This window comes from Diabrotica undecimpunctata, chromosome 4 (genome assembly GCF_040954645.1).
Source record: "Diabrotica undecimpunctata isolate CICGRU chromosome 4, icDiaUnde3, whole genome shotgun sequence".
Lineage (NCBI taxonomy): Eukaryota > Metazoa > Arthropoda > Insecta > Coleoptera > Chrysomelidae > Diabrotica > Diabrotica undecimpunctata.
Window position 1 is genome coordinate 2089453 of NC_092806.1, and position 27862 is coordinate 2117314.

The following is a 27862-nucleotide window of genomic DNA, read 5'->3' on the forward strand; positions in this document are numbered from 1 at the left end:
AACAAAATGCAATAGTTTAAATTTACTTCAACGGCTTTTCTCTATGGAAAGAGTGTAAAAGACTGTGCTAGGGTGGTAAACCTTAATTATATAAACGCAAAATAGTCTTAAGAGACAATATAATTAGTTTGTATTTATTAACACGATCCATTTATTAACCTTATGTAAACTTGAACTGGCACTTCGTTTACGTTCGTTTGATATTAAAATAATAGAGTAAATAAGTAGAAGGATGGGTATTGTAGGCATATACATATTAGAATATTGTTTTGCAGCGTTAGTGTAGGTCGCAGACCTGTGTTTATAAATATTGTATCGATATTAGTCGTGAAACGTAACTAAATAAAGTATCTAGTTAATGAAAATATATTTTGTTATAAGTTTTTATTACTAAGAACTGAGAAAAATTCTATACCTTTCAATGCCACGAGATGGTTTTTTAACAGTAAACTGTAGATGTATCATCGGAATAAAGAAGTATTCTTGAACATATACTTGTATACTTGAACTTTGATTACGTGCTTGCAAAAATTCCAAACGATAAGAACCAGCCAACTTACTTTACTTTATTTTCGCTTCCTGAACTGGTTAGTTAGCTGGTTTCTATTATTTGGAATTTTTTAAGCAATGAATTAAAGTTCAAGTAACCAAAATTTACTGAAAAATTTTAACTACTCTTTAGGTGTAAGTATTTACCACATACTCAATTTTTAACCGTCAACATTTTATATTTTTTGTATTAAGTTTTAAACGTGGAAATATTTACTTCTAGGTATTTACTGATGATGGTTCGATAGGAATGAAAGCGTTCTGAAATGTTTAATCTTTTTTGTACCATTTAAATTCTTTTAATAAATATATATTATGTACTATTTTACACCAGAATTTTTCACTTTGTTGTAAGTTTTTTGTGTTTTGTTTTATCAGGCATATAGACAAATAAATATTATCTAATGAATATTCTTTGTGATTCAAAAAATGTTGCAATATTTGATATTATTTACCTGCTTATTGATAAACATTTTTTTAATAAAACAGGTTAGCCTTTTATAGTTTTTATCTTATCTTTAAAGATAAAATCAATATTATTGATAATAAAATATGATATATAAAATTCTAATAGTAGTATAAATTTTGTTTGGTTTAAAAATCAATTTTGTAAATTATTTTTCAAATATGAGGTATATCTTAGGTGTAATACTTTTGGTTTGCTTTGGTAAGTACTTATATTATATAAAAAGAATTTACTAGTGAAATTTATGTTTTCTTTTTAATTCTTTTATCATACGTCATTGTTTATTGTTTTGACAAGAGCGGTCTTTTACAATTGTTGTATTCACAAATTCTGTAACACTTTTATGGCATGATTTCTTTCTCCTTATTTTTCTATTCATTTCTTTGGGCTCCTTTTCCCATTGCCAAGTTATTATTTGTTACTATTTTGAAATATTTATTAAGCAAAGGTTTTTCTCAATGTAGTATCTATAAGCATTTGCATATAGCCACTTAAAAATGTAATAGAAATATTTAAATTATATTTGAAATGTTTTAAAAATTAATATTTAGATGATAAAGTAACTACAAAGTATTTTGTGCAGTATTAAATAGTAAAAACAACTAGAAAAAAACTTGTGAAGATCCAGAAAATTATTTGTTTTCCCGACCATCTTTTACAGTTTATTTTGGTTGCAAAATAATCTGCAAAAGACCATAACACTGTGCATTTCTCATAATGTAAATTTATAAAACTTATTGTTTAATACATGATGCGCTTCTAAAAATTCTCAACATTTTTTCTCTGTCACTCACATCTCAAAATAGTTTATTTGTTCATGTGATATTAAGGTTAGTGTCCAAGATTTTACCCCATACAAAAGAACTGAAAATACAGAGACCTAAGTATGCTCGCCTTAGTTTTTATTTCAAAATTTCCCTCTTCTTTTTTTTCTTTTTTTGTAGACATGACTGTATACTAACATTTAACTGCTATTATAAGATTATTTTTATTTGACACCCATTAGCCTCTTTCGTAAAAAAAGACAATAAAGGGCTTTGCGAAATTATATTAAGGTTGCGTTGCATCTTTTACCATTTCCAACTTTAGATAAGTTTTAATTGTTTCTCCAGAATTGGTCCCGGTATCTATTTACCGTACTTTTTGGCGTCTTATTTGCCTTTTTTATACTCCAACCTTCGCCTTCTCCATCTATATTTGTAATTAAGGGAGGTTAAGGCTAACTTCCATGGAGGCGGTTGGGGTAGTCCACGTCGCTTCTGTTATGATTAAGTATGCTTGTCATTACAGCATATTCAACTTCTATTTGGTGGTTTTTCTATGGAAATTCAGACCACCATGTTAGTAAGCCATACATAGTCATATATCTGAATAAAGTCATGTATAGCTAGTACATCTATTTGGGTTTCATACCCTCTTTTTTATGTTGGGGTTTCATACCCCATATTTATTGACTTGTCTAAAGGAAAACGTTTGAATTTTGGTTTTCCAAATAGGCGTTTCATGTAAGCTTAAGTTTTATCTAATGATATTCCTAGATATTTGACTTCATTGGTCTCTATAACAATTTCTCCACACAAAGCGGTTATCTAGATATTATCTACGTTTTGTTTCTTTATAAAACTAACTACTACTGTTTTACTAAGATTAAAAGAAACTTTTTTTCTCTCGTACCACCTAGTAAGGGTGTGGGGTACTTCTTTGGTGTGTGCTAACACAATACCATATTTTCCTTTATCATAATTACTAGACCATTCGCATAGATACAGATAAAGAGGTCTTTTATTTAATGAAAATCACACTTCCTTTGCATATTAATTTTATTTTAGTGCAAAATAATATAACTCTCTGCTCAAAAAGATATCGTATCTCTTTTTATTTACGTTTATTGTGAAGGACAATGATGCTAGCATGTCATTTATTTACGATTCAAGGTTAACTCCCTGGCTCCTACTGTATATCTTTCTTGACCTAATTTGTTAATATACTCAAAACAAATCTATTACAAAGTCCTTCTCTTTGATTTTCTCTAACTAAATATACGCCTAATGAGAGGTTGTGCTTGCCGAGTGCCTTGAACTGACCACACTGTCGTCGAAAGCTGCTTAACTCGGCCACGGCCCCTGGAGCTTCTTGTGATATCGGATTTCTGAACTCTAATCACGTAATGACTAACTGCCGCTTATTATCTCTCCTTAGCTCTTTTCCAATTTTATGTCTTAACTAGGATAAATACCTCATTATATACTTAACCAACTTTGCATTACGTTGAGCATTTTCTCGGAGAAAAATTGGTCTTTAATTTTGGATATAAAAATACTGATCTTGGAAAAAGAAACTAACAAGGAAAATATGCAGTTTTGTAACTAACTGCATGATAAGTAAAAAGAATTGTTAACCCTCTACTGCATGAATTATTGCAAACATGAAATAAAAAATATTTTTATTTATTGTTATTTATATAAGGCATAATTACATTTAAAATAGCTGTTTAGTAGTATATATAAAAGTTTTTTTGTAAACCCCTATATGGTTTCATGTGCAATAACTAAAAACTAGAAGATCTTTTAAAAATCCATTATGTAGTTTCGCGTGCATTATACTCACATATTTTAATAAAATGTTGACATACAAAAATACATTAGTTATGAAATTTTGACAGACAATTCCTTTTTTCATTATAACGAAAAAATTACACTTTATAAATTTGGTATAATACTTTTACCAGTCTGGCATGTGTCCAATGCTGTCCGTACGCACAGATTTCAACGGTATCTCTTGATGTCTTGCAGGAGGTTTTCTTGTTCTTTTTGTTGGTGTTGGGGTTGTTTTATTGCTTAACACAGGTGGAGTTCCTTGACAACTAGAAGTTCCTTGATAATTAGACGGTGGAGTCTCATTTTGTCCTATTGGGCGACCTCTCTTTCTTGGAAGTGACTTCCCAGATTTAAATAAATGTTCAAAAACGGCTTGTTTGAAGTCAAATAATGGTATGTAACAATTTTGTTCATATTTTCTACGCCAAAGGATCCATGCGTTTACAACATATAGGTCTAATTTATGAAAAAAAGTTCGTTTATACTATTTTCTTGATCTTACATGGACTCTGTAAAGCCCCAGTATCCAGTTTAATCCACTCTTCCCATCATCTGATTATAAACTTCAACATCTTGAGGGCATGGAATCTCTTTGTACGTTTTTTCTTTTCGGAAGTACCTACGTTTTGTGTTTCTAGGTCAACTACCAGCGTAAGTTGATAACATTTACTGGCTTATTATCGAACCAAGTTATTAGACTTATGTTTACGTCTTCAACAGGAGCAACTTTTTCTACAATTGAACCACGTAATTTTTTCTTTAGTTCTTTTTCGGATTGAATTTCTGAATTTGAAACACGTATAATCAAAGCGTACCTAAAGACAACAATCCAGTTTTTGTAAGATTAATCTGTAATTTTAAACTATTAAACCAGTTATCGTAAAATATTTTATAATTAACGTTCTTCAGCACTTTCTGTGTCAGTTTTGTGACAACATTTTCACTGACTCCTAAATCAGGCGATCCATTTGGAAAAATATTGTTTTTTTCACCAGCAGGAATATCAAAGTCATAACTAAAACCTGATACACCACTAAGTACTTGATGTTGTATCCCCACTTATGAGGTTTTGGTGGATGATATTGTTTGTGGTGATGCCAGCATTTCGTAGGGATGATTTGTTTGTCAACAGCCAGATGTTTCTCCTTAGGAACCAGTCAAAGGCGATTTTAATCTTCTCTAATAGACGTCGAATTTTAAACAGTTTACCATTGCGGAGTCACTATTATCACTAAAATAAAGGTGTTTTTTTATAATTTCCTATCTATTGCAGGTCATAGATTCAAATACTTGCATTTCAATAAAGTCTTGATGATCGTCATTCCAACAATGACATAAATATAACAGTTCCTATGAATTGCTTCATTTCGTTTTTGGTAATATTGGTAGATTTGTTTATGTTATCCTGCAGAGCTCTTATGTTTGACTGTTCGACAATCATGAATATTAATTATTTTGGAAACAAAAACAAGATAAAATCTGCAGGAGTTTCTAAAGAATATATTCTGGTAGCTGTACAACGCCTTTAAATGCATAATCACTTTTAGTAAAATGCTTCAAATAGCCTGATTACCATAAAATTTCTTCAGATTTTTTTTTCTGTTGAAAATTCTATGTATACTAGAGCAAAAGATATATTTTCATTTAAATTTCTTTGTTTACTGCTATCACTATCATCAGACTGGGATTTACGACATCGAGGAATATACTCATTATCTGAATCTGAACCTAAATCGTTTTCACTTAGTTCTCCATCACCAGAAATACAGTTAACATATTTAAATGAACCATAAAACTTCCTAAGATCCATTATGAAAACAAAAACCAAATGATAATTTTCTAAAAGCAGTATAACTAAAATAAGATTAAATGCATTTGAAACCATGTATAGATTTTTCGGATTTATACGAATTAGACAGAATGCATACGAAACCATATGGTTTGATAATAAATGAAATCATGAAGCTAGATAATAATGTAAAATTAGACATCTCGTTAAAAAAATATTGCTTCAAATTGGAGTCATACATAAGATACCGTTCATTATAACGAGGTTATAACGATCCTTCTCTTGACGGGTAGGCAACCAATCATACAGATACGTAGTATTGAGTATTAGCTATGATGTTGTCAAAATTTTAGATAAATTGTAAAGATTATGCATACTACAATACTTTGAAATTTCAAAACCATAAAATATACGTATGCGAAAGAGGGTATCAATTTTAATGTACTTATCTTTTTATTTTTATTAAAAATAAGCAAAAAGAGGCAATTTTGCAACATTTACTACGGATGGAACTACAATAAATCTTATATACAACAAATCGAACAGAAAAATAGTGTTTTTTTTTCGCAGCACATATTGCAAATTTCACTAGTTCTCTAAATATAGTTTTTTTAATTGAGAATTGTACCGCTTCAATGAAACAAAGGACGTTCCACCACGTAACTACTGCAAATTATTTCTAACGCAGGATTCATACCAAAATATTTAAATTAAATAATCAAATTGGAACGAATTCACTGAAATCCTTTATCATTTCCATAACAAATTTGGAGATTCTCAATAATAGCGGTGGATTTGCCTCTATTTTCGGATATTTTAGAGGAAAACTAAAACTACGTAAATTTATTTAACTCTATTTAAATTTTCATCGAATATATAAATTTCAGAGAATAGATCTTTTTATATATACTGATTCTTCCGTGAAACTTTTAATTAGAGTAATCTATGCACTGAAACTATAGTTTGTAATTTTAGTTAATTTCACAGATTAAAATATCCATATTATTTTTTGTATCGCAGTTTGTTGTACATATGGAAATATTACTCATGATAACGTATTGGAAGTTTACATAGTGGTAAAACAATAAGATACGAAAATCTATATGTTTGTTTGCTTTGCTACTGTTGAAAGTTTCCTTTAGAGGAGTAGCAATTTTGTTGTGCACTACTGTGGTTTGGTGAGATTTGTTTAACACGATTCAATTATTCAGTTATTTCCTTTAACAAAATAAATTCTGCAGCCGTAGCTGTATCTAATGGATATTTAACTGTAGAGGATTGCTTTGTAGAAATCCAATATACTGCAATTTTACAATTAAAATATTAATTGCACTTTAGTCTGATAGCAATCCGAATTGTACTGTTCTATCTGTTTCTATTTTAGTGAGGTATTGCCAAAGTTTTAGTTAATTTTAAATAACTAAATGTATTGTGACCTTGTAACTAAATATTGGGCCCAATCTAATTGAAAATATACAATAAACTTTCTATGAGTCTCTTTTTAATACAAGCGTTACTTTCTACACATAAAATGGCGTCTATATAGCAAACGAGAATATCAGAAAGAATATCTAGATATACAAGTTTATTATAAATCACGGACGGTTACTTCTCTTCGAATTTAGTATTTATATTGTGAAATAGAAATGCAATAACCAAGTAGACTAAAGTGAAAGCAAATCAAAAATAAATAAAATTATGCAATCATTTACAATTCTTAGGGCTCATTTATTATATCAATTACCTTTATTTCGTGGCTTCTAGTATTTCTCAGTTGCTTGCTTTATCCAGGATAAATAAGGAAAATAAATATTGTAAATAAAAATTATAAACTTTAAAAAACCATTTATTGATTATGCCATAAAACATATAAAAAATATCAAATGTTCTTCTAACTTTGATCATGTACAAACTATCTTATCTAATTGCTAAGAAAAAGAATCTTTATTTTTGTTATCCCCTTTTTAAACAAAATTTATTTAGTTTAATGTGACATTAGCTCTAATTATTACTTCTTAAAGAAAAGCAAATTTAAATTATGAATAAATATCTAAATGTAAGTAATACTTTCAAATTAATTTATTCTGATGAATGAATTCTACTTTTTTAAACAATAACTTTATAACTCTAAGAATTTATGGTTAAATACTTAATGTCCCAATAATAATTAATTTATATGGCTTTCAAAAACAAATATGGTATGCAATACAAACACAACTCTTATGTTACAAATACTTTGATTGACCTTTAATGTAGGCTCTGTAACGTTTTTCCACGCACACCTATTCTCCTTGACCATGTTATCACAAACTGTCCAAGTTCTCTAACAAATGTGTTAGTCTGATTCTGCAAATCAGATTTCTCCTTTTTCGATTTTCAAAACAGCACTTGTTCCAATTCTTTCCACAAATCAAATCTCCGACTCGTTCAAAATAAGACCAGCAATCTTTAGGCACAAGGATTCTCCTCGACTTGGTGCCTCGTGTCAATTTTATATCATGCTTCTTTTTTTTACTCACAGAAACTGAAACCTCTTCGGACACAAGGAGTTTGGAATTTTTGACTTGGTTTTCTTTCACCTTCCACGATTCTGCTATCAGCGAATTTTTCTTCTAGTGAAGAAGAAAATTCTACTAATGAAGGTTGGCTATAACCATTGAAAATTTGTCTTTATCTTCTGCTTTTCTTAAGAGCGTCTGTGTGTTTGACCCGGTCCAGTCGCGAATGTTTTTCAGCCAAGATATTTGTCGCCTACCAAGACCCCTTTTTCCTTCGATTTCACCCTTCATAATCAGCTGCTACAACTCGTACTTATCATTTCTAAGTAGGTGCTTCAAATATGCTGTCTTTTGCCTTTTAATAGTGGTCAAAAGTTCTCTGCCTCTTCCCATTCTGTGCAAAACCATTTCGTTCATGATATGATCGGTCACTGCTATCTTCAAAATTCTCCTAAAAAGCAACATCTCAAAAGCTTCCAGTTTTCTTATTAAGTCAACGTTAACAGTCCAGGTTTCGACACCATAAAAAAGAATAGAGTGGTTATAACATTTTACCATTTGATATCGGATTTGCAGATTGAGTCTTTACTCAGAAATTTCCTCATCTTCAAAAAGGCTGCTTTTAATTGCTCTATTCTTAAGCGAATTTCTTATTTCGGATACAGATTTTCTGTAAACCAGACTCCTAATTATTTCATTTTGTCCACTTGCTCAATATTTTCATTTTTTATCTGGATCCTTGTAATGCCTTTGCCCCTCTTACTGATAACCATGGTTTTTGTTTTCATTATGTTTATTGTTAAACTAAACTGTTCTTCAGTATCACAAATTGTGTTTAGTAACGTCCCACTTTCAGCGATAATAACTGTATCGTTAGCATCACGGATATTATTTATATTTTCACCATTAATCTTAATCCCTTCTGCACATTTTTCAAGTGCTTGCTTAAATAACTCTTCGGAATATATATTAAATACTAATAGCGAAAGTACAAAGCCCTGTCTCACTCCTCTACTTATCTGTTGCGCATCCGTGCTATTTTCATCTAATGTTACCACAGCCTGTTGGTTCCAATAAAGATTTCTCACTATGTTAATGTCATTTTTGTCGAGTCGTTTTCTATTAAGACATTCCATGAGAATGTTATGTTTAACTTTGTCGAAAGCTTTCTCATAGTCTATAAACGCAACGAAAATCTTTTTGTTGGTCCCGACAAGTTGGTCCTGATTTTTGGGCAAGAGTTGTGAAACTATACAGAGCTTCCACTGTTCCGAAGCCGTTACGAAAGCCAATCAGCCAATCAGCGAAATAACCACACAAAAACACAACGTGTAACACACTGCTTTTGACTGGACTGCTTGTTCTGGATGGTAAAAACATAATGATCAAAAATTTGTCGGTCAATTTTCTATCGACTTCCATCGTTTTCCCATAGCCAATCACCACTTTCCAAAAAATCCCTACTTTAATTTTTTTAAAGAATCAACGATATTGTATACAACTTGATTTTCCCAACTTTCTAGGAGACAATCAGAAGAAAAATTATTTTTTAATTACTAGCACAAAACTTTTTCTCGAAATAAAACATTAAAGGTTTCTCCAACTAATCGCTTCTTTAAATTTGTTATCTGAAACAATCATTATCTCTGATAACACTCAACGCTTTTCTACAGTATTCACTGCCTTTCGTCGCTCAACCGCTTCCATCTATCGCTGTTGTCCCATTATCCCTCGTTTAGGCCTCTCTTACTCATGGCGTCGTTTACTTCGTTCCTCCAGGATTTTCGGGGTCGTCCTCGTTCCTCCGTCCTATGGGGCTCCATTCCGTTATTCTCTTTATCCATTTGCTGTCGATAGTTCTTCTTAGATGTCCATATTACTTTAGTCTTTTTTGTTCTATATTTGTTAATATGTCTGTTTCTATTAATGTTCTTTGCTCTATTTCGTCATAACTTCTCCTATCCATTCTTGTTACTCTGCAGCATCTTCGCAGGCATCCCATCTCTGTTGCTACTATCTTACTGCTGTTTTTCTTGTTTACGATCCAATTTTCAGCCCCATATGTCATAATACTTCGCACTAATATTTTATAAATCTCTGTGTTTGTCTTCATATTTAGGTGTCTATCCCACCATACTGAGTTAAGTTGTCGGATTGCTGTTCTTGTTTGTCCTAATCTTTGTGTAATTTTTTCCTCTATTGTTGCCGTTTTCGTGATTACAAACCCCAAGTATTTGAGCTTTGTTTATTTAAGCCTCAAATTTCCAGGACCTATTATTAAAACGTCCGGGTCTAATAATTACTTATAAGCTTCTAAACTGTATTAAGCGAACTGTCTAATGTTTATCAATTTAAATTGTTCTTATAACTTAAATCACCATAAAAGTCCACCCACCCTTCTTCGAACACTTCTTAATGCTAAATTAGGAAGATTTACAAATTTATCATATACAAGTCATTGAAAATTTAAAATTAGTCCTGATAATATGAAATATACATTAGTATGGTTTATATTTAACATTGGTAACATTATTTAATTGGCTTGTTATAAGCAGTAAAAGACAAAGTAATATTACCTACAAAACACCATGAAAAGACTTTAATACAGCTCGAAAAGAGCGGTAATTTAAAAAAAAAGCTTACCAGAGTGTTGCCAAAGTTACTGTAAGTTGACATCAATGAAGTGAACAAGGTTTATTTAACACCTCTACTATTAATGTGGATCTTAATTTTGCATTAACCAAAGACTGTATGAAAAATTAAAATAAAGATTAGTTCTGCAAGTCTAAAGAATGATAGATTTGTCCTAACTTACTAATGTCCGTTTTTTTGTGAGTATTCGGATATTTAAGTATGTAATACATTTTTCCATAAACTGTCTTTTAGTAAAATTTCTTTCATGGCAAAGAATTTTAACCTCTTCATAATAGACGTAATATGTTAAGTAGTGATAGCATGTTGTACCCGAGCACAATTAATATTATTGCGGTGGGAGGTTAATCTATCCTCAAGTGAGCGTCCAGTCTGACCTATGTAACAAGAATTACATTCAGCACAGGAAATGTGGTAAACAACAGTGAGTCTTGGTCTTTGAAAATAAGTTTCTGGCAGTTTTAGTGTTTTTATTGCTTATTTAACTGATATATTTTTATATAATTTTCTATATAATAGTTTGTCTGTAACTTGAGGAAAGTAAGGTAAGGAAGAATATTGGGATAATGACATAGTCAAAGAAGTGTTTTTTCAAATTTACTGTAATTGGTCACCATTGGGTAAATCATTAATTGTGGAACCATAAATTCCTGAGAAGATATTTAAAAATAAAAATAGAGGGACAGGAGTCTTCCACACGATTACTTTTAAGTAACAAAGGGGATTCCTCTCGATTAATCTGCATGTGTTAACCTGTGTAACCTCAAACTAAGGGCTTGAATGAGGTTGATTTTATATTTAAAGCTGAGTGTTCATTTTACTTCCTTCCTAAGCTTTGATTTTCTATTGGATTTCTCTTGTCTATTCACTTGCCATTTTCCTAGTGTTTCCTTAGCTTCAATATTGTATAAGTTTTTCTTAATTGGACCTGTATATACTGAGCTAATTGGCCTATTATATATAAGTATGCCTAACAGAGTGTACCTTTTATAATATAATAATAATTTATATTTTTTTAGCTATTTGCTATGGATTCCCAGAAGTAAAAGAAAACAAGTAAGTATATTTTAAATTGCATATTTTGACGTAGCAATTACTGTAATTATTGTAATCAGTTATTAAAAGGGTAGCTTATGAGTAGAATTCTTCTTATATAAGGATTAAAAAAGTTTGATAAAGCCACTGCTTTAATAAAGCATTTACATATTCATTTGAATTTAGACAAATTCAAACGTACGGGATAGATATTACCATTGTTTAAATAGGACTAGTTAGACAATTCTTATGGAACAAACGTTTGACTTTTACTCTGCCGTCATGTAGCGGCCTCTAGTCATAAATTTAAAAAACTATTAACAGAAACTTAATTCTCGGCAGGATTCTATTCGAGTATATTTTTACCTGTCTCATGACTCAGGCAAACCTGTACACGGATGCCAGATTGTGAAGAAAATATAAGACTTTAATAAAATGCTTATTGTTATTATCGTTGTATGCGTCTAGTGAAAGATAACTTGACTATTTCGAGCGAATATTTCAAATTGTTTTTATACTTTGAGACTTGCTAAATCTAAATCGGTTAGTAATCTATTTAAATAAAGTAGGTAAATGCTGACTTTTTTTTAATTTTTATTAGTTTATCAGATATTTATTTTGGTTATTATGATTTGCTAGAAAAGGATTAAATATTTAATTGAAATACACTCGATTGCTATCGTCTTAGAACACTCATGCGGAGGTTTATTTTTTAGTCAAGACTTAAGTTTTATCATTGTTTAAAAAAGAAAATCTTTTTAAACAATGGTTTTATGTATGTTTTGAGAAAATTAAATTTTCAACCTTTTAATCTTTAAAATGACGTTTGAAAATATAGTAAATTTATCGGTATGGTTTTTTGATAATGGTTTTGAAACAAATAAACACATCGATATGCCACAACAAGAGGCAACACATATTTAGGGACAAATTAATCTATGTGTTGGGATAAAAGGAATAATAATTAACAACACTTTAATAAATAGTATCCTTTATTTTATTTATGTATTTTATAATATAAACACCAGTTTTGTATTTCTGTTTACATAAATGAGAAGTTTAAATGAATGAGCTGTTCATTAATGAAATAATTTTAAATTACAAAGTGATAAAGATACAATTAGTGATAAAAATTGATTGTAACATTGTTTTCATGAACTAAAATAAGCAATGTATGTAGTGCGAAACACTATTGGCACCGTGGATGGTTGTTTTGCTATCGAATACGTATGAAAAACGCGTGGTGTCGTTAACAAACCTTCCTCTTCTACCTCACTATATTTTTTTGGTTTGCATTTAGATAGTTTTGGTCAAAATGCTTACTGCATAGAAATTTTTTTTTAAATCGGGTAGCTCCAGACTTTCCAATGCAGCATTACCTACAACAATATTATTATTAACACAACTGAAAAAAAAGCAATTTTCTGTACAATAAAGTAAAAAAACAATTTAAGTTCTGTATTCAAAATACAAATAACTTGGCAGTTATGCCAACATATTTATATATATATATATATATATATATATATATATATATATATATATATATATATATATATATATATATATATATATATATATATATATATATATATATATATATATATATATATATAAGAGTAAGAAAAAAGAAATTTTTTAGATAGGAAAAAAAAGATTCCATAGACTACCAAAAACAAATTTTTTTTGGTAGTATGGGTATGGGTATGGGATCTAGTCTTTCACCCATTCTAAGTAGCTATATCAAGGATGATGTTATCAGTGATTGTATCAACAATTGTACTTTTTTCAGTCCTTTTTTTAAAGATATGTAGATGATTTAGTTTTGGCACTTCCTAAACACAAAATTATTGAAATAGTCAACATTTTTAAGTATCATAATCAACATATACAATTTACAGTTGAGGAAGAGGTAGACAATTCTCTAGTTCCTTAGAGTAGGTTTCAAATCCAGTGCTTCATACAGGTTGGTGAATTGTTTGCAGTTGGTAAGTTTGGTATGGTTGATTCATAGTTGTAATAGTCGATGCTTCTCTTCTAGTTATGAAGTCTAGGGAGGGATGACCAATAAAAGATTGAAGTTTATGAAAAGTCGTTTTGCTCTTTTGCTCTAAGTTTTGTCAAGTATCCTCTACCGACTTTTTAAAAACGAATTTCGAGATTCGTTAGCTAGTTGAATTGGAGTGACTTCAGTCACCCCATGGTTGGTAGCTTCTTTGGCAAAATGATCTGCTGTTTTATTACCAGTAATTCCGGTGTGAGAAGGCAGCCATATGAGAGAGACTGTTACATCGTAAGCAGAAAGATTTTGGTATATGTCATGAATGTTTTGAACTAATAGGTGCTCAGTGAAAATTGTATTGACTAAATGGATATATGAAAGAAAATCTGAACAAATAGCAATATGTCTGTTTTGATGTGAGATACATTCAAAAGCCAACACAATACTATATAGTTCACCTGTGCAAACGTTGCATATTAAGGGTAACCGAGATGATCTTACAAGTTCATGTTTAGTGGTTACTGCACAACCAATACCAGTGGTAGTTTTAAAAGCATCTGTATAGAGAATTAAATTCTAAAAATGCTTTCTTTATAAGAAGGTTAGAAAATTCAAGTTTGTTAAAAATAGTGAGTGAGGTATATATTGAAGGGATATCTTTAGCCCAGAGGGGAAGTAAAGGTAGAGGAAATAAACTAGTCAGAAAAAGGTCAATATTTTTAAGTAGTGGACAGATTAATTGAGGTGTAGGTTTTATGATAAGGTGTTGGTTATTGTTAGTGGAAGAAGACGGCATTGTGGCAATTAGGGAATGAACAAGATTAAATGGATTTGCAGATGTTGATGCAGCATACGAAAGTAGAAGTGATTATCGTCTTAGGGTAGAAGAAAGTTCATTAGACTAAAGCGAAAAGCGCTCAGACCTAGAAGTAGTTTTATTGGCAACCCATTGAAGATGACTGAGGGTTTTAACAATGTTCAACCTTTTAAAACAATTGATTTTAAGTTCAGAGATTTGATTTTTTCAATTTAATCTGGAGTCAAACATAAAACCGAGAATTTTACAATAATTAACACCAGAAAGTAGAGAATTGTTAAATAAAATTTGGGGTAAGGGAGTGGAAATCCCTATGGAAAATTTTATTAATTTGGTTTTGCTCTCAGAGAGTAATAATCCTAGTTCGTTAAATCTATCTTGAAGTAGATTTACTACACTTTGTATAAGTTTATATGAGGATGGGACAGATTTAAGATGGCAGTAAATGATTAGGTCATCAGCGTTTTGAACATATTTGATGGGAGGCAAATTTCGTTGATGGCAAGAATGAATAAAGTTAAACTTAATGCAGATTCTAAAGAGACACCTTAATTTTGAGGAAGGGATCGAAAAAGTTTACCCTTGGCAAGGACTTTAAAGATTCTTTCAATTAGATATTTTTTTACAAATGAGAAAATATTACCATTTAAATTATAGTGGGAGTTTTTGTCAATGATTGCTTTTCTGGAGATTGAATAAAATGCCCCTTCAACGTTAAATATAGTTGCTACGACATCTTGTTGATTATAGATTGCTTAAGAAATGTGTGTTTGAAAAATAAAAAAGTTATCAATAGTAGACCGATTACGTCGGAAGCCGGATTGAGCGTCGGGAATAATATTATACTGTTTAACGAACCACGTGAGTATTTCATTGATCATTGTTTCAAGAAGTTTGCAGGTAATACAAGTAAGAGAAATCAGACGAAAGATATTGGAGTTATAGAGGGCTGGTCAGGTTTTTTAATTGGAATGATTATAGAATTGTGCCAAACATCTGGGAATTTTTGTGTGTTCTAGATAAGGTTATAAATTTCGAGAAGTTTGGAGAGAGATGTATTAGAGAGATTTTTTAAAAATATATAAGGGATATCATCGGGATCATCAGCAGATTTTGTACATGAAAACAAGGTAAATTTTAGTTTATTTAGGGCAAACAAGCCGTTCATAAACTTGACATCGTGTGGAGTTGACGAGATGGTGGAGAAAGATTGAGCGCGTAAAGAACTGGGAGTAAAAGCCATATTACTTTTATTGAATCTGTCTTCAACCCCATTAGCGAGTGTGTCAGAAATGAATTGACTGTCAGAGATAACTGTGTTGTTGAAGAAGATGATAGGAGAAATAGTTAGGATATAGGAATGAAGGATGACTAAATTCATAGGATGAAGGTTAGTTTTATTGCCTTGGATTTGTGAAACAGTTTTTTTTTATAAATGAGAGTGGAGTTATCATATCCACTGGTAACTTTAACATCCTAATATATAAGACTAAATAATGTAAACTAAATTGTATCATATAACTTCTATCGGGTTTTTACCCAGATATTTAGTGGCTCAAAAAATGTACACCTAGACACTGATGATGGAATATGGATTCCGAAAACAATTTGTCTTCATGACATAGCCCGTTTGGGTTTTTTAATTTATGTACCTTTTATAAAGAATTTTAACAAATTTTTTTTTTGTAATGATCTTTCTTTTATCTTAGTATAGATTAGGGCAAGACCTTTCATTAACGATTGTCAGCGGTATGTCAGTGGTAAATTTACTGGCTTCATTTAGAGGTTCGTTGGTGCCTAAGGAATTTTCGAGAAATTTTTCAAGATAATTCTAGAAAACCCTAATTTTTGTGTTTTTATAGGATTTGAGTGCAGCTTTTAGTTCGAAATAGTTTATAAGAGAGTTCGGATGATTGGTATCTTGTTGTGAAACTGAGGATGAATAATGAAAGGGCGAAGGAAGAAAAGAGTATATATGGTTAGGTCCAGATTTGTTGCAAAACTTTTATTTTAAATTTTCTGCCAGAATCTTGGCTGTCTCTTAATTGTCAAGGATAACCTTTCGATTAAAAAAGAGATTGGATATTTTAAGGTTCTTTTTTGTTAACATTTTTTTTTCCAAACTGGACTTGGACTAGTATTTGATGTACATAAAGTTTTCTTACTTAATTAAATATCGTGTCTAAATTTGGCAAAAGATGAAGTAAAAATATACAGAGAGCAGAAAAAATGAATAAATGCGAGAGAAAGAGAGAAATTCTATTCATCATGTATGCTGTGATTAGATTTGACATCAGAAGATTTATCAGAGGATGCACTTATATATACTCTTGTAAGTCGGAGATAGGCTGTTCTTTTAACTTTTTTAAGATTCTAGTGATACGGTTTTTTAGTGATCTTTTCCTTGTACCTATGTAGAGCTGCAATAAGTCCTTTTGAATACCATCTATGTTGGAGGATTTTTAAGCTTCTTGTAGTGGGGTGATATATACAAAAGAGTTCTCAAGAAATGTAATAAGTTGCGTGGAATTGAGTGTAAAATTAGTCGGATTATCTTTGTAAATCATTTCTATAGCGGAAATATAATAAGGTTTCATCGAGTAATCCAATCAAAGATTAGATTTGGACATTTTTTGGCTGGTTTCAGTGGCATTGAAAATGTCGAAGGAGGAAAAGAACTTAATAGCGCAAGAATACCGGATGAAGATAGATGGTAGGAGTATCATGAGGACTGTCATTGAAGTGTCCCCTTTTTTGTCCTACTGCCAACATGGGCTTTGAATTAGTACGACGAGAGATGGATAAATCCATAATGGCAGCCAGGATGGATATGCAGTTAACAGAGATGGACTCAATTTCCGAAGATAGAAATTCTTTTGATGAAGTTAAGGATTCAGAGTCAGCTGAAAATGAAGAAGAGGGAGGAGCATTAGCTGCAATGAGTGTGTGATCTGGTCAACTGGAGACTTTGCAATCAGACCCCACGGTACGACCCGTAAGCTTACAAAGAAAACACTATAGTCTGTCAGAGAATAAAAATATTTTAAAGGATGTATTTTCATGGTTAATTAACAGAGAAGATTGCACTTCGAAGTTCACCTTGTCAGCTATTTCAAATGTTACCCTAGGAAAACTCATTATATATGCCTATTGATCATCTGATGTTCCGTATTTTTTAGGGACTGCTCGATTAGGAATGCGGGATGGAAGGAGATACATTTGAAATAAGGATTCTTTTGGTCGCAGAAAGAAGCCTGCAGATAAAGATGACGGTGGAATTAATTATGACGTTCGGTGTATTAGTTGATCAACGATGTCGGTAGAAGTGAGGAAAATGCAGATTCGATTATTCGAAATGCGAGATGTAAAAGTAATATTTTTTGGATAAACTATTTCACCAATTTCTTTAATATATTTAAATAAAACAGTATTCAAAATGGAGTGCATGACAATAACTTGTTCCCTTTTAGAAAACGAACGGGAAGGAGGTCTAGAGACTGCGTCAACGACATATGATTTTGGGTTGGAATTGAAGTTGTTTTGTGTAAATGTAAATATTAAATTGCTGTTCATGATGTGTAGTCCTGGTTACCCAGACCGTAACACAATACCTAAATGTGAGTACCTAATGGATCCTCTTCCAAACTGGAAAGAAAGAAAAAAAGGATCTCACCTATTTCTTGGGATTTTCACTGGTTTTCTTTAATTACACCAATATAGCCGCAATTAAATTCGACTATTGAAATATAAAACCAAATTTGATACTCGTTTTCTTATCACATTGCAATTAAAGAACTTCGCTTCGTATTGTTAACTCGTCGATGAATTACTTTATCTGTTTAACACTGTTTAAATCTTTTTTAAATCTGTGAGGAACTTTAAAAAGGGTGTTTAACCTTTGACAGTTATTTGACGTTTTTTGAATCGATTATTTGAAGCTTTATTTATAAACTTCAACATTTTATTAAAAAAACAGTTTGAAAAAGTACTTTTTAGCTTCTAAACATTTATACTACTTTTGATATTTTTCATGTCATACGGCTGTACGTAGGCTCAATGAAAAGCTGGTGTAAAAGCACAATTAAAAAAAAGCAGAAATTTCCATAACCAATAACAAGAAACAAGCTGAGAAATTGCAGCGGACAGATCTCCCTTGCATTGTTCTGTGGCGATATTTTACGAGTACCATTATTTTAATGTTTCAAAACTAATTTACTTCTTCACTGTGTATACCATATATAAATCGAATTATAAAATTTAGATATTCTTTTACAATGTGTTTAATTTTCAGCTCTTAATGTTAATAAACAATGAAAATATTGGCAATTTCTTAAATAAGAAAAAAAATGCTATTTGATTTCCTCTGGGCCATAGAAGGTTTTGGTTTTTTTTTAAATGTCTTTTTTTATTAGCTTTATATTGAGCCTACATACAAGTGTATGACATAAAAAAGTCAAAGTTATTAGAAATTTTTATATGCTAAAAATTTGTTATTCTTCAAACTGATTTTTAAAAACAAATTTAATATAATCTTGATGTTTTTTTTTTAATAATTTAAAACGAAGCCATAAATCGATATCTATTTACAAAATAACCCTAGAGTGACTGTTTGGACAAGTACAGTTGTCTAAATAATCGGTCTCCTGGATAAACAAATTGAATAACTCATAAACTGTATGGTCGTTCTGTATGATATTTAGCACACTTTAAAAACTCATTAACTGCCATAATTTTAAATAGTTATTACATATCGTTATGCAGAAAAGAAAGTTATTTATATTTATATTATTTATATTTATATTAACATTTATAAATTTTACTTTAAAAATAAGGGTTTTTAAATTATCTCGGTCAATTCTTTATGTATTTTAATTATAAAAATATCAATATTAGAGAACATTTTATGATCTATAACTTTTATTTTAACCATATATCTCTAACATGAATAAGAAACGTTTTATGCTCATAAACTTTTTTCACTTTTTACGATTGTTTAATAAAAAAGCAAAGCAAAATTAGCTGAAGTCTTCACATAATTGTCATCAGCTACCCCTCATATACCTTTTAGAGACTTTAAATACCTGTTTAAGATTTTTTCAGCTTTTTTAGAGTTTTAGATCATAAAAAGTTATGTAATTTTTGAGAGTATCCAAATTAAAATACATGAAACTATTAACCGAAATAGTTGCAAAAAAAAACCTTATTTTTGCAGTTGTTTATAAATTATAATAACTCTTTTTTGGGCAAGGACATGTACCATAGCTCCTTGAAATTATGGAAATTAATAAGTTATTAAAATGAGCTAAATATCAATCAGAGCAAATAGTTTATAGGTTATTTAATCTGTTTATAAACATTTATAATAACGTTGATATCGGTTATGCCACAAACTTATTTAGAGGCTTATGAAAAACTGGTGAAAAACACACTTTCTAAAAAAAACAGAATCTTTTATGACCATTACTAGGCAAGAGAGCATTTTATATTTAAAACCAAAGCATTTTATTCTTAAAATCATACTTCCATTGTCTATTAACAGTAAGAGCTGAAAATTGAAGGGACCCTAAATGAAGATCTGAATTGTGCGTTCCAACTTACATATGGCATATGCGGTAAAGAAGTAAAAATTTATAACCCGTTAAAATGATGGTATTCGTAAAATACCGCTTCGGAAAAGTAGAATGGAGAACCATTTGAGCTCGGTTTTTTTTTAGATTTGAACTTTTTCAAAATGAAGCGCGATTGCAAAATTTGCAATATCTTGGCTTCTGTGGCACGTAAAACATAATTTTTTTTTAAACTGGGATAGGTCAACAAAAAGTTGTTTACATAATCGCTTTCTACGATAAACAAATCCTCACTATTTTTATTAGTTACATTACATACCATTATGCAAAAACAAAGTTATTAAAATTTATAAATTTCTGCAAAATCAAGGGTTTCTTGCAACTATTTTGATGAATTCTTTATATATTTTAATTTAGAAACTCACAAATGGAAGAACTTTTTGAATCTACAATTTTTATTTTAACTATTTTTCTCTAACTGGATAAAAAACATTTATAGCCAAAATCACCTGTATGTCTTCACAGATTTATTATTAACTAACTCTCATATATCTTTTAGAACCTTCAAATATCTGTATAAAATTTTTACGTGAAACCAATAATTTTTTCCCAGATGGACCTTTGTATAAATTAGTTCTCCGATAAAGATGAACTTATTTCTACTTTTCAATACAATAACTAAAAATAGCTAAAGAAATACATATTTAAATATCTAATACTTTGTTTATGTTTATTAACTTTTTTATTCACTAATTTGTTTTTCCTAAGTTTATTATATCATAATTATAATACCAACGAAAACGTAAAATTCAAATTAATGCATCTCGAATATGACGCGTGCACCCTGGCGATAATAAAAAATGATGAATGAAAAATAAAATTAAACATTTTTTCAAGTTAATTACGTAACGGAAACGGTGTAAAATAAAAGAATATAAAAAAAGTTTCTATTTACTTACCAGAGTGTAATATCCATCTTTGACAAGCCGAAGGATTTTTGTCGGAAATCTGAACATTCTTAATCCATGAATATTGTATGGTGATAAACCACATTTGTAATAACAACAAATATTTCCGGCCATCTGTAAAAAACCATTTATTTATTATGGAAGTAACATTATTTTAATTTAAAATCACTTTTTTCAAATATTATCGAATGTATGTAATATCCGGTAAAATTTATTTCTAAATACCTAATTTGTTTTCTCATACAATGTTTTTTTATGTTTTAAACACATAATTAAAATGTTTTACTTACCTCGGACCAAATTTTTGTAATACACTTCCAAATAAAATAAAATATTTAAATTCTTTAAACTTATTTAGATATAGGAAGACTTAGAAACCACAGTACGTTTATGTACAATTTTAGTTGACACCATATTTACTAGTTGATAGTAATAACTCTATTTTAAATGAATATCTTAAGTGATTCAAGGTCTGTTTTTTGTAACATTTTTAGTTTAACAAGTAAACCTGTTGCTACTATGTCAGTGAAATATTGCAACGCTGGTGAATTTAATTCAGTGGATCAAAAATGGACGTTTAGTTTAGTCCTTAACTTTTTCACATAGCACCATCTAGTATAATGTATATCAAACAAACAATGGTATATTAAAATCTATTGAGACAGAAAGAGTGGTGACATCTAGTGACTGTCTCAATTAGAATCAAACAAATTTATACATTGCGTTGGCTAACTAGTCCTATTTAAACAATGATATTACTTTATATTATAAATAAATATTGAAAAAAAAACTAAATTCCTTTGTAAGGGCTTCGTCAAATTCATCGGAAGCGTGTGTCAAGAGGTATAAAGGTAAAAACGTTAGACGGATTTACTACTCTACCTACTGACACAGGATTCTGATGAGTTTTATCATATTAATGCAGGTATGAAGTTTTTGTTTCATCTGCAGTATTCAGTAGTTGCACAGTTAAAAAAATATTACTTTCTTTTTGTTGGGAAATAAACAGTATTTTAGTTTAAAGCAGATGGTACACATGTTATGGAGAATGTTGTGTTACTCAAATGCAATAAAATTGAAATGAATAGATTTATCTTGAAATTACAATAGTTTTATATTATTGCGCCAACACTAAATTTTGATTAATAACAGCGTAAGTTGATATAAATAAGTCTAAAATCAAATGAATATGTACCTGAATTAGAATCAGAAAAGAGATTTTGTTTATCGTCAGTTCATAAATATTTCTGCAAGTAACTACCAAAGTACATAGTTTCTCTAATCGGCTTAGCTCACGCTGCCTGAGTTAGTCGTAGTTTTCAACAACGACTAGAATAACAGTATTTATGAATGGCAGTTTTATGGACTTTAAAAATGTGATTTGCTTAAATTTTAATTGCAATTTACGTTACACAAATTCAGAGTTAGTGCATATATAAAATGATTGTAATTTCGAATCGAATCTATTCATATAAATTGCATTTGAGTGATTACATTTTTTATAAGGAGTGTGTTATCTTCTTTAAACTAAAATTTTGGTTGGTTCACCTTGAAACGATGCCAGCGTGCGTAGCGGCGAAATATGACAAAATTGGACCTACCTTTTTACGCATAAATTTTATCAAAAATGTGTGCAAATAGATGTTGCGTATTTAATTGTGCTAATAATAGCAAAAATAGTAAGTGTAGTTTTTATAGGTTCCCAAAGATTACATATAAATTAGAGAAAAGAATATATATAAGAAAATATCACATAACTTCATTTTTATGCAATTGAAGTAGAAAAAATTTAAATAATTTACCTTAAATGATATTTTATAAGGCTTCAAGCTATCTGCAGAGTGCTTGATGACTTTAGCTTTTATATCATATTTTTTACTATTAATGTTATTAAATATATGCTCTTTCACGTGAAAAACTTGATTTGCCAGTACTAGATTTTTCCCTTACTTTTCCGTTTATGGTTGAAAAGATATATTATGATGAATTTTGAGAAACCCAGTTTTTAATACTACATTTATTTTGTACATAAACTGAAAAAACATAATTAAAAAGTTAATTATTAATAATTGTCAATTTCGCATGTATTTAACAATGTCAAACATATGTCATATGTTTAACCTGAAAATTGGTAGGTCCAAAACTGTCAGATGAAGGCAGTAGGTGTCGCGTCAGTCACGCACGGAGCGAATTAATTTATAGTAAACAATATTAAAATGTCACAATAAAATATCTTCAGAACAATAGGACAAAAACCTAAAAGTAAAAATAATTAAAAAATAAAATAAAACAAAAAATGCGAAGTTTATAAAATAAAAATAATGAGCTATCGGTTATTTTAAATGCAGTACTGAGAATTTCTCGGAAAAGTAGGCAACAAAGGTAACAATTCAAAAAATACTTATAATTTACAATAGGTAAATTGTTTCAAATAGGTACAAAGTGACCACAATATATTCAAAATTTTATTAGATTAAATTTGGCTGAATTTATTTTAAAAAATCTGCATTGGAAATCGAAACGTCGAAAAGAGATAAACTATCTATTAACTGTTAATTTCGGTTTCGTCTCATCTAAAATATTCAGTAAATATATAATTTTTCTCTACAGTAAAATGCTAAGGTGAGCGTCACGGAGCCAGCGCCACAAGATGGCTCCGTCACGGAACTAGCGCCCAAAAAACGGCATCGTCACGGATAGCGTCATAAAATAGCGCTTCTTGACATCGATTTAGTACCCTCAATTATCGATTAATTCATTTCTAGTCATCTAATAAACGAATATATTCTCTCATAAACTAAAAATTGTATGAAAAATAACTAACAAAATAGAGATATTAAATGGAAAGTGAAAAATTAGAAGAAAATCTGTCACTAAAACATTCGCTACGTCAAAATTCAATAAAAGTCACAAATGCCGTCCGATTAATAACAACATTGAATCGCCTGTTTAAATTTTTATAATAATTCTAGTTTTAAAATATTTTCATATAAAGACAATTATTATTTTTTAACAAATTATTTTAGTTTATATAACAATTAAATTTGCTACCTAAAAAGGATATATTTATTTATATTTTATTATTATTATTTGGTCTGAATTTTACAGATTTGTCATAAGTAAACAACTAATGTCAGTTAATACTTTCACAGGTGGCGTTAGAAGCAAACAAAATAATTTATTGAATTTGTTTAAAATATAAAAAATTTATAAATAATAAAATTTCCTGATTTAATTTTAAATATATTACTTAAATTTTAACATTACAGAAAGCATAGTATAAAGCTCTGCGCTTGTGTAGAGTATCGCCTACTGTTCCACTCTTAAAAATATTTTTTTTTAAAATACATATGTACATGATCTATAAATTTTAGATCTCATGGACTTGGAAGCATCTACTGTGAGCCCTGTTTAGGAATTCTTACCGCAATATCAGATCTAATAAAGACAAACCAAACCGACGTAAGTATATTCACCAATTCTACAATAAAATATATATTTGTCCATATTATATTTATGTACTTAAGATTTCTTCTAATTACTGAAAGTTACCGATATTTTAACAAAGTGATTCTATATTCTGTATTATTCTTATTTTATCTTATTTTTATAGTGAACAATTTTAAATTGCAAGAACGTTTTAAACAACCTCTGTTTTGATGTACAGGAGATAGTCAATTCTCACAATCTTAGGTAGTTGTTATTGTAGTAAAATTTAAGCTACCGGTTTCGAGGCTTACAATATATGCCCCATCATCAGTTTATAGTACAGTATTATAGAAACCGTTCTTAATGGGTCATTGAAGTTTCTTTTTACTCATTTATAAATGTATCACTTAGAAGCTGACTGCATTGAGTTGGGCAGTTCAATAAGTGAATTGAATAATATCTTCCATTTCACAGTAAATCAACTAACCTTTCTCTGTATATCAACGATGGCAATTTAAACAGTTAGGTACAGTTAGATATTTTAAGCATTTTTGATAACCGTCGCATCTTTGTGTCACTCTTGTCTAGCGTTTTTGCGTTTTTTTTTTAAATCTCATAAGTGGAAAAAGCGCTGAACTCCATCATTTGATGTTTTTTGAAATGGTATGACGAAATATGTAGCCAAGGATAGAGAGACCACAACGTTTATTGCTTTTTGTTTAATGAAAACGTTAATTAGTCCACTCATTTCTCCAAGAGTAGCTGTAAACGCACAATTTATTCACAAAACAGGTACAAATGTATACATAATTCCTCAAGAAATTAGTTGTTATTTATACTACGTAAAAATTTTTGGTAACATACCGATTTTGATATTATATAGCGCCCAATACGGAGGTTAAAACCAATGCTCTTCAATGCTTTCAGTCCTAGAGTCGTACACTACAATTTTCTTGTTTCTGACACACAGCATATTTGCCATGTAACAGAAATTGCAGTGGCTAAAGACAAGAACGATATTTTAATGATATTTTTTTGTTAGATGATTGGATGAATCTAGGTAGTTCTGTATCTATAGAGTAGGGAAAGATAGTTAAGTTCCAGGAAGGTAAGCAAGTCATCTAGGAATATCTCCCTTATGTGGGCTGAGCGGGTGCGAGCCAGGGATCGCTGAATACACACTCTTGTATTAACGATAACTCTGGGCATTCTCTACAGATTCTTCTTCTCGTTTAAACTGTCTGTATAGAGGAATGTCTACGATCCCCAGTGTCTGGAGGTGTGTGCTTAGTTGACAATGACCAGTTAAGAAACTATCAAGCGTTAGTTTTTTCTGGTCATTTCCAAGTTCTTTGATGTTGACTTTTTAAGGTTACTTAGTGTTATACTGGCAAGTCTACATCCTTGCATTTTTTATTACCTTTCTACGGTTTGTTAATCAAAGGGATCCCCATATACTAAGAGTCTTATGCCTGCCGTCTTCGTAGCCAATTGCTCAGTACTCTGGTTGCCATTATTCCTATTGTGTCCTTTATTCCACCTCAGCATGATATTATTATTATCCAAAGCTTGAGTTAGTAACTCGTGACACTCCATTATTAAACCTGTGACACGTAGTATACTCAGGGTTAGTAGTGCTTATCTGCTATCTGTTTATTATAGTTTTCCTTACTATATCTTTTTGGGTTATCTTTTACCAGCTAGTTATTTTTGAACTACGCTAGCATTTTTGCCCATGCTCTACTTTATTCTTAGGTTCATTGATCTAAAGTATATCCTGCATTCTGAGTCTTCTCTCATTTTGGAGCCATCGGTATATATGCAGCACGCGTCTGCCACGTTTGACTCTCTTTGACTCCCCTGACATTTAATCGAGTTGCAGCCTGCTTGTAGCACGGGTTCAGCTCTGCCCGCCAGAAACGAATTTTCTATTGTCCTATTCCTACAGCAAGGTATGCATCAGATAACTGCAGTCGCATTATTGTCAACAGCGCCACCTCTCTAACATATATGCCCAGAAAGGTGATGCTAATAACCAACTTCACTGCAGCAGTTGGTGTTGTTTTCATGGTACCTGTTATATTTATGCAAGCCACCTGCTGAATATGGTTTAGTTTGTTTATTGCTGTTGCCGGTAGCACTTTTTGTACCCAAGTAATAGCTGAGTAGTTAGCATTGGCCTAATGGCAGCAGTGTAGATCCAGGTAGTCAACCTAAGCGAAAGGCCCCAGGTGCGTCCGACCGTTCGTCGACACTGTTCATAGGTAATATATGCTCTTTTAGCTCTACTGTCGAAGTAAGAGTTATAATTTAACTTCCTGTCAAGGATAATACCAAGGTATTTTACCTCGTCAGAAAACTTTAGACTGTAGTTTAGAATCTTTGGGGGCTTTTTTTAGGTGAAGAGGACTATCTCTGTCTTCTAAGGATTTATACATAGTAAGTATTTGTTGCACCATGTTTCTATTAGTTAGAAAGCAACTTGAGATCTCTCATATAGTGTGTTCTCAAACTTACCGCTGTGCAGGATAGCAATATCTTCTGCATAGGCCATTGTGTAGAACCCGTTGCTGCTGGACAGTTAAAATGACCTCTGAAGTTTTCAAGAGTACTAAGAAACTAGAGAAATTACTAACAATCAGAAAAAAAAAAAGAAAACAAGATGTATAAGTACAATGGCTGAAAATATAGTGAATAATGTTTAAAGCAAAAGAACCGCTCAAACTTTATTTTTCATATTATGTTAAGCAGGATGTAAAATAGTTTAAGTTTTTAAAACTTAAGTTTTTCTTTATGCTTTCTATTTTAAAATTTTAAAGTATTATATTAAGAATAAAATTATAAATATCGTTATTTTATTTTAGGATCTTAAGAAATTTGCTGAAAGTCTATGTGTTCTGGTATCTATCGATAAATGCGAAGATATGATGGATGGAATAGTAAATGCTGCAGAACTTATAGTCAACGATGGATACGAACTTATTGATATTTGTTACATTTCTATGATGTGCAATGCTTAATATTTTAGACAGACTTTAAGTTATATTATAGTTTTATGATAAAACCTAAATTGTTAAGTTAGTAATTAATATATTATATTGTAACAATTTTGAAAGTTATTTTGTACACAATATATAAGGTGTTACTCTTAGGACAACTCACTGACGTTAATACGCTGTCACTGAATTTATGTTCCGAAACAGATAAGAACTACAGACATTGCTGTAGACCAGTGCTTTTCAATCTTTTTGATTTCACGACCCCTTTACAGGTTGAAATATTCTTGGGAACCCCTTTTGTCGTTGTACGTCAGAGAAATAATTTAGTTAAAAGACTACATACTTTATGTAATGATTTTTTCCTATTTTGGTACATTTATCTGTTATTAACACGAGCCAAACTGTATCGATGACGGCTACATTTCACACTGCATTGTCGCTGTGGCGACAGTAACCGCCCCGCGCCCTACCTGCTGCCACCAGCAATAATTGTG

General features: G+C 30.5%; 1 protein-coding gene across 1 annotated transcript; it reads left to right on the forward strand.

Moving 5' to 3' along the window:
- The first annotated feature begins 1087 nt into the window (after positions 1-1087).
- On the forward strand, positions 1088-27477 carry LOC140438064 (uncharacterized). Its single transcript, XM_072527777.1, has 4 exons — positions 1088-1216; positions 11571-11607; positions 24315-24402; positions 27234-27477. Exons 1-4 carry the CDS (start codon positions 1177-1179, stop codon positions 27387-27389), a joined length of 321 nt encoding a protein of 106 aa, XP_072383878.1. The 5' UTR covers positions 1088-1176; the 3' UTR covers positions 27390-27477.
- The last annotated feature ends 385 nt before the right edge of the window (positions 27478-27862 follow it).

Excerpts from the sequence above, each read along its gene's own strand:
- LOC140438064 (XM_072527777.1), top strand. The coding sequence starts at position 1,177 with ATGAGGTATATCTTAGGTGTAATACTTTTGGTTTGCTTTG. Across the intron at positions 1,217-11,570 it reads AATACTTTTGGTTTGCTTTG|CTATTTGCTATGGATTCCCA; the intron begins GTAAGTACTTAT and ends ATATTTTTTTAG. Across the intron at positions 11,608-24,314 it reads CCAGAAGTAAAAGAAAACAA|ATCTCATGGACTTGGAAGCA; the intron begins GTAAGTATATTT and ends TATAAATTTTAG.